The sequence below is a fragment of the Chiloscyllium plagiosum genome, unplaced genomic scaffold, assembly GCF_037043375.1.
Source record: "Chiloscyllium plagiosum isolate Xiang-an unplaced genomic scaffold, Cpla_swu_hap1 HiC_scaffold_9, whole genome shotgun sequence".
Classification (NCBI taxonomy): domain Eukaryota; kingdom Metazoa; phylum Chordata; class Chondrichthyes; order Orectolobiformes; family Hemiscylliidae; genus Chiloscyllium; species Chiloscyllium plagiosum.
Genome location: NW_028270147.1, coordinates 40,083,499 through 40,096,644, shown reverse-complemented (window position 1 = coordinate 40,096,644; position 13,146 = coordinate 40,083,499). Strand labels below are relative to the sequence as shown.

General features: G+C 38.8%; 1 protein-coding gene across 1 annotated transcript in view; it reads right to left on the bottom strand.

The window, feature by feature from the left end:
• Positions 1 to 1,085: 1,085 nt before the first annotated feature.
• The window catches only part of LOC122554293 (ERI1 exoribonuclease 3-like), a 419,345-nt gene continuing 407,284 nt past the window's right edge, over positions 1,086 to 13,146 (bottom strand). Inside the window, exon 8 of the mRNA XM_087990561.1 lies at positions 1,086 to 2,675. Within this exon, the coding sequence (XP_087846687.1) occupies positions 2,593 to 2,675 (83 nt within the window). The 3' untranslated portion in view covers positions 1,086 to 2,592. The remainder of the gene's footprint in view (positions 2,676 to 13,146) is intronic.

Sequence of the window (13,146 nt, the reverse complement as noted above, 5' to 3'; positions counted from 1 at the left end):
AATGGTGGTGCAGGCTTGAAAGGCCAATTGCTTACTCCTGCACCTATTTTCTATGTTTACTGATGATCAAGAGCAACTGATGGGGCAGGAATTGGCCAAGTTGAATTTGTCCTGCTTTTTGTATACAGAATACACCTGGGAAATCTTCCACATTGTTGGGTAGATACCAGTGTTGTAGCTGTACTGGAGCAGCTTGGCTAGGAGTGTAGCAATTTCTGAAGCACGTCTTCAGTACTATTGCCAAAATATTGTCTAGACCCAAAGCCCTTATAGTATCAAATTTCTTGATATTATGTGGAGTGATGCTGAGGACCTCTGAAGGAGGTTCAGATGGGTCAACCACTTAGCATTTTTGGTTTAAAGTTATTGTGCATGTTTCAGTCTTATCCTTCTCGTTCTCCCAATGTTGAGGATGAGCATATTTGTGGAGTCTTCTCCTCCAGTGAATCATTTGGTTATCCACCACCATTCACGATTGGATGTGGCAGGACTGCAGAGATTAGATCTGATCCATTGTTTGTGGATTGCTTAGCTCTGTCTAACACTTGCTGCTTATGCTGTTCGGTATGCGTGTAGTCACGTTTTGTACCTTCCCTTGATTGACTCCTCATTGGTGCTAGGTGGCCTGTCTAGTTTCATTCCTTTTTCAGACTTTCTAATTGCTGGAATTGAATGGTTTTCTACACTATTTCAGAGGACACCTGAGAGTCATGCACATTGCTGTGGATCTGAAGTCACATGTATGCCAGACCAAGTGTGGCAGATTTCCTTCCCTGAAGGAGATTAGTGAACCAGATGCTTTTTCCTGACAATTGACAGTGGTTTCATAGTCATCATTAGATTCTTAATTCTAAATAGTTATTGAATTCTACCATGGTGAGATTCAGCCCAGGACTTCGTGCTCTAGTCTTGTACCATGATCTTGTGGTGATGTTTAGCAACCATTATACCATAATTAGGTTGTGACTTTTTTTTTGGTAATCATCATCAATTTTAATACAAGGACTATCAAGATGTGAAACTATTTCTTAAAGAAAGTGAAAGATACACAACTTAGAATTAAATAACCTGCACCATACAATATATTAAGGAAGAACTCCATTTCAGAAAAGCATTTTATTATGAACTAAAGTTTTACATAATAAGGATCAACCAGTATGTTCTTTTAGTGTAGAATTAGTAAATGAAATGTTAAACTTGATTGACTATTAAGATTAAACTAAAGATTGTTCCTCCCTTTACAGGTAATTGTCATTAAGAAGCAGAGATAAGTTACCAGTGGTTTAGCTATTTGATAATAATTTTCCTCCACCTATCTCTTCCACTTCACAAGAAGTTTCTCTTGAAATGCCTCCTCAACTTGAATTTTTAAGGAAAATTCAGCATCTTAATTTGGGAAACTCACTAACATTACAGGCAACAACTACTTTGATTCCTTGTCACTTGGAAAAATGGATTGAATTAGTAAGTAAAATAGAAAAAAGAACTTGCTGGAAAAATTGAAATATAGCAGATAAATAGCCAGCAATACTTTAAAACCAAAATGCTTTTACAATGATTTATCACATAATTCTTAGATGATATTAAGGAAATAGACATTTAAATGAAAATGTGTATGATCAGGTGTGGACAGAGAGAATGTCATTTTTGCAATGTACGGTGAAACTGTGAATACAGTTCTAAATAATGCACACATGTTTTGACACCTCCGTGGACAATAGCAATTGAGCTAGCGTGTTTGGTGTCATTATCTACCTTGGGTGGATTTCCACAGAGTCACTGTCACAAATTGAGGGCCTGGAATTGTCAGAAGACAATGGAGCAGTGCTGCAGTCAGACATGCACTGGGGTGACAAGAGGAGGATTCTGTTATTAAAGAGAGCACAGATATTCTGAATACCTGAACATGGTCTGGACTGAAATCATAAGGGAAGCAAATATTTTGGCCCTTTCGTAGGGGCCACTACTAATCCCCAGCTCTTCAATCATTAAACTTATGGACTTCTTGCCAGAGCCCCAGGAGCTCTCTCATTCATCTTATGGTAGTCCCTGGTGCACAGGGTGGGCTTGCAGGTTTTTGGCCCAACCTACCTTTTGCCATTTCTGTGTGTTGTAGCTGTGTTACCAACCCTAGCTGAATGAAAATTCTAGGTTGAGGTGGTACTATAGTGGTAGGCTTTCATGACCAGTTTTCCTCTAATATTATTCTGTCTCTGTAAACTGCCTATGACGTAGACATTTAAAGTACAAAACATGCTAAAAATAAACAGACACCAGTAAGGGTATAAGTATATTCCATTGTAGTTTAGGAATTTGGACAATTTAAACAAATAATCTTCCTCTTCAAGTTAGAAATAACATTCAATTAACAATTTTTTTAAAAAAAGCATGTTTTACTTGTCAATTAGCAGCAGATTGCTCCACTTTATGAAGGAGGGAAAATCTTAGTATGAGTCATTTTGATATAACTGAATTAATTTTTTTATAATAGTTGCTTACATGCCTCACGTGAAATTATTTATTTTTACCATATATCCTTGAATGATTTTTTTTTCAAAGCAGTGAGACATGTTCTTTTCTTCTGCAGCATATTCAGAGGTTTGATCCAGTTTGTTTGAAAGTGAATCCCCTTCGTGCTAATTCCTTCATTATGTTGGCAATGTTCTTGCAGTCATCTGTTTGGGAACATTTAAAAAATATAGAATCTTACAGTGAGAATTTAAAATAAACACTAGCTGTACAATGTGGAATACGGGAAAATCATCAAAGAAAAGCTTCAAAAGCTAAATGGCCGAGTATTGCTCATCGATTTGTAAACATCCTCTTTGCTTGTACACTGATTTTACATTCACCTATTACATACCACAATGCGGAGAAAGGCTGGTTTAAGTAAAGATTACTTTGCACGTTGCTATTCATTTGAAATTAATAAAAATGAACACAAAGTGAACTCTGCATTCTCTTCACGGAGCCAAGAGTGTGGTGCTGGAAAAGCACAGGTCAGGCAGCATCTGAGGAGCAGGAATCCTGATGAAGGGCTCTTGTCCGAAACATCGATTCTCCTGCCCCTTGGATGCTGCCTGACCTGCTGTGCTTTTCCAGCACCACACTCTCGACTCTGATCTCCAGCATCTGCAGTCCTCACTTTCTTAGAGTTGATTTCTCTCGACAGATGCTGTCAGACTTGCTGAGTTCCTGCAGCAACATTTGTCTTTGTTTCAGAAAATTATAGTGCATGAAATCATATTTCTAGATATGTAACTGAAACAGCTTTCCAAATGTTCAATATAAAATTCTATTGATCACTGTGCTACTACCGTGTTAGTGATTAAGTGCTCTCAATACAATTTTCAGAAGGTCTCAATAAGTTGGCAGACATCCTGCATGAAATGGGACCCTGTTTGCAACTTTCAGAACGAACTATATGTTATTAGGCCATTCAGCCCAACCAGTGCAAGATGATGCTCATGCCACACATAAGCTCCTTCCCATCCTTCATAGTTTAGTAGAGGGCCTATAGCTTGATTAGCTTCCACTTAATCACATCTATAGCATTTACCTTCCTTATCCCCTGAACTCATGAGTTCCACCTTCTTAGCATTGACTGGATAAGGAAGTTTATTCTCATTTCATATTTGAATTCTTGGTCATTCATTTTGATACATACAGATTCTTCAGCCCAACCAGTCCATGTGACCATAATCCGAAATGAAACTAGTCCCACCTGCCTGCTCCTGGCCCATACCCCATCAAACCTTTCCTATTCATGAACTTACCCAAATGTCTTTTAAACATTGCACCCACATCCACCATTTCCTCAGGAAGCTCGTTCCTTTTATTCATTCATGTCTTTTTTCAAATCTCTCTTCTCTCTCATTTAAAAATGTGCCTTTAGTCTTGAAATCTCTTATTCTAGGGAAAAGACAACTCTTATTATTTTATAAACTTCTACCAGGTCACCTCTCAATCTCCTCTGCTCCAGTGAAAAAAAACTCCCAGCCTATCCAGTCTTTGTAATTCAAACCTTCTATATCCAGCAACATCCTGGTAAATCTCTTTTGAACCATCTCTAGCTTAATAATATCCTTCCTATAAGCAACCGACCAGAACTGGACACAGTATTCCAGAAGAGGCTTCACCAATGTTCTGTAGAACCTCAACATGACTTCCCAACTCCTATACTCAAAGGACTGAGCAGTGAAGGCAAATATGCCAAACACCTTTTTAATCACCCTGTCTAAATATGACGCAAACTTCAAAGAATTATGTACCTGCATCCTGAGGTCCCTCTGTTCTACAACACTACCCAAGGAGAAAGTGAGGTCTGCAGATGCTGGAGATCAGAGCTGAAAATGTGTTGCTGGAAAAGCGCAGCAGGTCAGGCAGCATCCAGGGAACAGGAGAATCGACGTTTTGGGCATAAGCCCTGAAGTTTCCTGAAGAAGGGCTTATGCCCGAAACGTCGATTCTCCTGTTCCCTGGATGCTGCCTGACCTGCTGCGCTTTTCCAGCAACACATTTTCAACACTACCCAAGGCCTCACCATTAACCGTGTAAGCGCTACTATTGTTTGTTGTACCAAAATGCAATATTTCGCATTTACCCAGATTGAACTCATTTGATCAAGTTCTCTTTGTAATCTTAGAAAAGCTTCCTCAATGTCTACTGTGCTACCAATTTTGGTGTCATACGCAAACTTACTATGCCTTCTATAGTCTCATCCAAATCATGTATATAAATGACAGATAAAAGAGGACCAAGAACTGATCCCTGTGGAACACTGCTGGTGACATGCCTCCAGTCTGAAAAGCAATGATCTAGTACCACTTTCTGTTGTTGCCATTTCTGATTTTGCATTTTTCCACAAGTAGAAATGCTACAAACCTTGTTTTTATTGGAAAATGAGAATCAGAACATTTCCATACGTAGGGTTTTGGCTTCTGAGTCCTGAAGCAGCACACTGGGTGAGTGCACACCAAAGTAGTTCATTCCACCCATCATGCCTCCTCAGATCCCCATGCTCCCAATATGCTATCTCATAATTCCCATGTATTCATAATTCACAGCAACTCCATATCAAAACAAATCCTGAGAAATACTAACAATTGAGTCAGTTGAAACTAAAACATTACATGTTTGTATGTATGTTTTTTAAAAAGCTGCAGATGATGTGTCTTTTCGATTTCAAAGCAGAATGCCTGTGAACCAATGAAGTGTAGTGAATGGAGGTTTTTAAAATGTTCAACAGCATGGCCATGTGTCACAGTGCAAAATATGTGAGAGGTTTTGAGCAGACTCTTCTACAGATATAAAAGCAGTATTGCACTCAACCCATTGGAAAAAGTACTGCAATGCATCTCAACATTTACTTTGTGATAGTTAATGTAATCATCAACTTAACTTTGCAAGACAGATCCCTGTGATGAATCAACATTTTAAAAAAATCCAAATTATACATTAGTGCCTAACAGCCACATTTTAAGGAGGCAAAACATTTAACTGTGAGGTGCTCCAGGTTCCTTAGAAGACTTCCCCCAGTAGTTATAAACTTTCAAACCTCGTGTTTTTTTTTAGGGATTTGAGAAACTGCATCACATCAATAGCCTTGAGAAGGAAATTCAAATAACATGGTCCTCACAAAGGTGAGCCAATCTCAGAAGAAATGCAAGTGGGGTTCACAGCTGAGGCCTTTCTCAAATATAAAAGGACCATACAATAACAGGTTGCAATAAACAAGACACTGCCGATTGGAAACTTGCAGTCAAAAATCAAAAATTCTTTCTTTTCTAATTTCATTCCTGCTTGCATATTTGAATCCGATGTCAAAGTGATATTGAGGAATTGGGAGAGGCAGTCATGATGTTTCAAAAACTAATTCCCTGCAATATGACAACCTCTGAGTCCTCCCTTGGGATTATCTTCTTAAATCTTTCACTTACTTACTCCAACTGAATTCCTCACACATCATGACTTCTAAATGGAATTCTCTTTTTTGCTGAACATCTTGCAACCATCAGTGAACATCCCACTTTTGACCCTATGCTGGAGGGAAGTTCATTGATGAAGCAGTTGAAAGGTGTTTGGGCCAAGGGCACTCCCTACAAAAACTGAGATGATTGACATTCAACAAACACAACTATCTTCCTTTGTGCTAAATAAGACTCCAATCAGCAGAAAGTTTTCCCTCAGTACCCACTAGCTCCAGTTGATGGGGCTCTTAGATATTTGGTATGTGGTCAAATGCTGACTCAGCAGTCACTCTTACCTCACCTCTGGACTTCAACATTCTTGTCCATATTTAGACCAAAGTAGTAATGAGGTCAGGAACTGAGTGGCCCTTGCGGAACCTAAAGTGAGCAATAGTAAGCAGAGTTTTCCGAGACAATGCCACTTGATAACATAATTGCCAATCCCTTGCTTTGTTATGCTGATGACCAAGAGTAGACTGATAAGATGGTCATTGGCCAAGTTTGACATTTCTCCTGCTTTTTGTGAACAGGAGATGCCTGGGCAACTTTCCAAATTGTCTGCAGTACTGTTACAGAAATATTGTCAGGACTAGAACAGGCAAAATACTGCAGATGCTGGCATTCTGAGCAAACACAGAATGCTGGAGAAAGTCAGGCAGAATCTGTGGAGAGAGAGAAAGAGGTACTTGAAATGTTAACTTTGTCTCTCTGTCCATATATGCTGCCAGACCTGCTGATTTCTCAGTCAGATCCACTGCCTTTACAGTGTTTTCAGCTGAAATCATATGGAGTGAATTGAATTGGTTGAAGACTGGCACCTGGTTTGCTGGAAGCCATAGAAGGATTGTGCACTAGGGAGATCTGGCTGAAAGCGAATCACACTTCTTCAATCTTGTCTTTTGAAGGTGAAGTACTGTACTCCCCCAGGATGAAAATATTTGTGTAGCCTCTCTTCCTGTTAATTATTTCATTATCCATCATCATTTGTGACTGGTTATGCAAGACTGCAGAACTTACATCTGAACAACTGATTGAGGGCTTTCTATTTTATGCTGCTTCTATTGTTTGACACGCAAGTAATCTTGTCACTTCACACCAAGCCGACACCTAATTTAGTGCTAATCCTGGCATGTCCTCCTACACTCTTCATTGAACCATGAATGGTCTGTCAGCCTGGTGGTAATGATAGATTGGGACAATGCCAGGGTATATACAAGGCTGAATACAATAAGGCTGAATACAATAAGGTTGAATACAATTCTGCTGCTACAGCTGATTGACCTCTGTGTCTTATGGATGCTCGAATTGCTAGATTTGATCAAAGCCTGTTCTAATCAGGACAGTGCTAGTGCCACTCATGATGGAGGAAACTTTCAATAATAGTCTCAGCCACCAATACTAACTTGGACAGATGCATCTGCTCCAGTTGGATTGGTAAAGATGAGATCAAACGTGTTTTTCTCCTTTTGTTGGTTCCCTCACCACCTGCTGCAATGTCTGTTAGGACTCAGCCAGCTTGGACAATAGTTGTTATATCCAGCTGCTCTTGGCACTAAGTACTGAAGTCTCCCAGCCAGAGTAAATTCTACACCATTGTCACCCTTAGTGTCTCCTGCAATTTTAACCACTTACTTTATGTTTAAGTAACCATCTATAAATATCACAACAGGATGGTGGATGAAGACTGTACACCATATTCCTGCAAACTGATGAACATTTATTAAATATTTACACTAGGTACAGAAAGATAGTTCTGCACTACTTCAGTAGAACCTTTTTCACTTGTTCCAGTTTCATGTGACATGAAATAATTGATGATACAATCTAGCCATTAGTTCTATATTAGATGGTGTAGTTATGTTCTGTTACAACCAATATACGTGAAATCCTTTGAATTGATCAGATCGGCAAAGTCACAATTCTAAGTTGTACCCATAGTGCATCAATGTTTAAATAAATATTGGTTAGTAACTTTCTTTAGCAAATAAAGAAACACTGCAACACTGGTCTTACACTCATTGCTGTACTGCTCTCCTCTGGGGATGGTGTCAAATAGGGCAGGTCTACCCACAATTACTTGACCCAAGGCATGTCTCGAGACCTGTGTTACTGTTTCAGTTGCTTCTGCCTCCACATTTTTTTCTGCTACACATTAATATTTATCAGCCATTTAGTTTGCTCCACAGTTCCTTGCACACAATTTCAAAATTGTTCCAACAGCGTAAAGCTGAAAAACAATTTTCACTTTCTCTCAGGTTTTGGAACGACTGAATGGCCACATCACTGGTCTGCAGGCTTTTATGGTCTGATGATTTGAAATTTTTCTCATGCCTTTTTGCATTCTGTGAGCTCTGATTGGCAGGTTAATTCAGTCCAATGGATCACTTAAAATCTATAATTAGGCCAATTCCAATAGATCCAGTTGGTTTGAAAAAAAACTCACATTGAATTTGAAGGTCGGAGACAGGAGCAAAATTTGATACTTGCAGTTTGGGGTCAGCTTCCCAGCACATTCCTGATTCTGAGCAATCTTGCCAGTGATGGAACGATCACAGTTACCTACTCAGCAGCAGCAAGTAGCCAACAGGTCAATTAAGGGATCAAATGGGTGCAACTTTCTGATACACCGATATCTCCACAGCTCTAGATACCCGCCCCTGTTGAAACAACAGGACAGCAGCATTTTGCAATAGGCAGGAGGGTCTTGTCACTGGCCCACAGATATACTGAAAAAAATGCAAAGCCAGCAGTATTGGTCTGTGGATCCACAAATGGGTCCCAAAGACTAATAAATCTAAAAGGATGTAAGATTCCACCTGTTATGCCAGGTTTACCAACTTATGACAGAAAGCATAGAATCTATTCATAAGTTTATCTGTATAAGACAACCTTATTCCAAGTTGCTCTTACTGACTGTCCCAAACAATGTTGGATAATGTGAATATGCAATAAACAAATGGAGTAAGGATCCACAATAGCAGCAGCAGTAGCAAATGTGAGATATCAAGTTAAAACATTGGCTCAATAGAGAAAGCCAATCTGAAGTCTACTAGTCCTGTTCAGTTACAGGCATGATTTCACCACTTTCACACAATTTATTAAAACCAAATACAAAATAAATGATACTTAATAAGGCAACGGTTTGAGTTGATTCACAATGGAATATCAACTTGTAGTTATTGACTAACTGGAAGCATGTCTCTCATTCTCTATGGTTGACTGAGGTATTCCTTCGAGGCGAAAGTGATGACTGCAGATGCTGGAGATTAGAGTCAAGAGTGTGGTGCTGGAAAAGCACAGCAGGTCAGGGAGCATCCAAGGAGCAGGAAAATTGACATTTCGGGCAAAAGCCCTTCATCAAGAATGAGGTAGTATTCCTTCTGTCTTAGTTATCTTTGTCAAGAAACCACAAAGAGTCGCCATTTCAGTATTCTCTAAACAACTTCTTCAGATATGTTATGAACACATCTGGAACGGGTGGGATTCACACCTGGCATTGTGGTCCAGAAATAGGGAAACTACCACTATACTACAACTACTATTATGGTTCTTAACAGTTGCCACATTTTTATATATATTTGAAAATACTATCACACGGAACCAAAACGCTTTTATTTCCACCACCAGATCACCTATGACAATTTTCACCTATTAACTAAAGAATCACCATTTATTATCCATTGTTAACCACTACTCCCTGTGCATGATCAAAGGCATTCTGAACTTTAATTGGCTTGTCAATGCACAAACAGTACATAATCAATCTCAGATTGGCTAACCAGTGTGTTTCCAATATCTAATTGGTTTCTTTAAAAGTGATGATTATCTTACTGATTTCATTTCCTCCTATAACCTGACTTGCTCCTTGAATCACTTGGAGGATCATAATTTTTTGTTCCTTTTAGCTTACTAACTTCATGGATCTCTACAAAGATAACTGCAGACTAGTTTGTACAACTGTTTGAGAGTATGTAGTGTCGCTTCCTAGTGATTTAATATTGTCTCAAATATCTAACTGATTCATCTAAACATTCTGGAAAATTCCTCATCCTATCAATATATTTTACTTATAACAACTATCTATGATGCTACAACAACTATTTATGCCTGAAATGTGTCAACTGAAATTAGTTTCATAAATTGACACTGGCTCTTTCTGATCTTCTAAAGAAACAGGAGTCACATTAGTAAGAACCATAGCATACTTCAGAAGCTTTTAGTGATTAGCTGACAGTGAGGTTGCTGTTACCATTGCAAGTTACAGCAAAATAGGTAAATAACAAGTTCAAAATAACTACATAAAACTGAAATACATAGACTAGTTACAGACTTCAAAGTACAAAATTAAATTAATTTATAATTTAACTGGGTTCTTCATAAAAGCTTTTTACATTTCCAAATTTGTTAGATGGATTGTTTTTCTAGAATCCCTACAGTTCAGACAGAGGCTATTCAGCCCATCAAAACTGCTCCAAACTCTAAAGATCCTAACTTTCTATTACAATGACTAATTCACCTAGCTTTCCATCCCTGGATAATATGGAGCAATTTAGTATGGCCAATCTATGTAACCTGCACATCTTCATACTGTGAGAGGAAACCAGAGCCTCGAGTGAACAATCACACAGACATGGAGTGAACATGCAAACACCATACAGTCACCCAAGGCAGAAGTCAAACCCAGGCCCCTGGCAATGTGAAGCAGCAGTGTTAATTACTGTGCCACCATGAATTTATAGTAGATTGAACCATAAACACATGACCTTCCTTTTACCCTCAGCCCTGTGACTATCCTCCCTTATAGGATGTAATAAATAACCATAATTTAATATAATTTAATTCCTCATTTGCTTAATCAGGCCAAAATTATTGAAAAATAACTTAGTCCTGCAAGACCAGTGTCATATGGTGGTGGAATGCCACATTCTTAGGTCAAAATTGGTAATGGAATAATTTTATTGGATCAGTGGATTATACACCATCTTAAGGAGAAAGTGAGGTCTGCAGATGCTGGAGATCAAAGTTGAAACTTTATTGCTGGAACAGCACAGCAGGTCAGGCAGCATCCAGGGAACAGGAGATTCGACGTTTCGGGCACAGGCCCTTCTTCCTGAAGAAGGGCCTGTGCCCGAAATGTCGAATCTCCTGTTCCCTGGATGCTGTACACCATCTTAAGTCCTTACACAGCAGAATACTGTTTTCTTTATAAACATAGGCCCAGAGTTTTGCTCAAGTATGCAAAGATGCAAGTATTTCCAGCTCCATGAATACAGCCTGGATGTCAAGTTTTCAGTCTGGGCTGGCGTGCTGGATTAGAAGTTTGGGTAGGCAACCCTTACAGAGGTAAAAACAATGACTGCAGATGCTGGAAACCAGATTACAGAATCAAGGAGGCTACTGGGTGCAGAGGTTGGCTGGAATGAAGGCTTGCCTCAAGAATCCACTCCTGTCTCCAAAATTTTGAAATATAGAAAAAAATGATGAAATAGACCTCCAGCCCTCATCTCACAAGTCCTCACAGTCCAAATGCCTCATAATTGAATTTTCAATGTCTACGTAGTTGTTTTTAAAGGCTGGATTTATGGAGCTGGGAATTCTCTTGTCTCTATGCACCTGAACTCAGTGAAAATCTGGGCTCAAGGCTGCCAAAATCTCACTTCAGTAGAGTTGGCTGCGAATTGAACTGGCCAACTGACCCTGTAAAAAGTGCATGTATGAAACAGATCCTGACTCTGCCATGTTTAGGGGCAGGATTATGATGTTTGGAGAAAGGCTCTCTGTCATAGTTGAAATCTGGTCTATAGTAATTTTAAAATGGCCTGTAAGAACAGCACTTGGAAAATTGTGACTTCCGTATATTTTTATTCTTTAAAAGATGCTATAGAGCTGTAGCAATGGTAAAAAAGACACTTGCCAATGAACCTGGAGCTGGTGACTTGCAATCTTTGACTGAACTGAAAAATAACATAACTCACCAGCTTGCATCTATTTTAATTTTACTCTGCTTATCCATCCATCTCCAGCCCATTATTGCTTTTGCTGCTTTTTCTTCGCTTCATCTGATCCACCACTGAATCAGTGGATCTTTTGGAGCTGTGTTCTACCTTCAGTGACTGGTTCATCGGCTCTACCAAAGTTGTAATTTATTCCACTTTCAAGGACTGATTTCTCCTGGTGGAAGATCAATTAATAATTTTTGGATGCATGAAAAGCTAATTTAGAAGATCTCAAAAAATGTCTTGCTCACAGATTAGCAAATATTAAAACAGTAACTATTTCAATATGTTCTCCACCACTGAGTTGTAAATCCATTTTTTATTTCTGCAAATTTATGGCGATTTGATGTACACAAATTAGCTGTAAGCTTTTTATGTTTGCTCTAGTAAGGACAGGATAGTCTGTTTAGGTGATTCTGCTAAAGCAACCTTTACCTCAGTAAAATAAAATCTCTATATCCACTAATTAACAAAAGGAATCCAAGAACCATTACGTGAGGATGCTCATTTTGTAAGTCTTCAACTACTTGCTACCTTCTCTCAATGGGAGAAAAAATTAAAAACTAATGAACTATCAAAATAAGACCCCTCAATTGTTTTTGCTATTGGACATCACCCAACAAATCTGCTCATTTTTAACACACAAGTCCATTTGGTCTGGAAGAAAAATATCATTTCAGAATTTTCTTTACTGAAACAGATTTATAACTAAACTGGATAATATGCAATGAGTATAATGAGTAAACACCCCAAACCCAAACACCCTTCTGAAATTGAATACTTAATTTAAAAATATATAATTTTCAGCAGAAAGATATTTTGCTGGGTTTCTATTTCCAACCTTCAAATAAAGGTAGTCTTTCTCTGTTAAACTATACATTCCTGTGAGCAAATCAACGAGAAAGTAATGACTGCCAATAAAGTTCACAACACAGTTTCTGCAGCTCTCCTGTGTGCTTTGTGTGCAAAATAGATTAGATTAGATTACCCACAGTATGGAAACAGGCCCTTCGGCCCAACAAGTCCACAACAACCCTCTGAAGAGTAACCCGTCCCCCTTGCCTATATTTACTTCTGACTAATGCACCTAACACTATGGGCAATTTAGCATGGCTAATTCACCTGACATGCACATCTTTGGATTGTGCGAGGAAACCAGAGGAAACCCACAGGGAGAATGT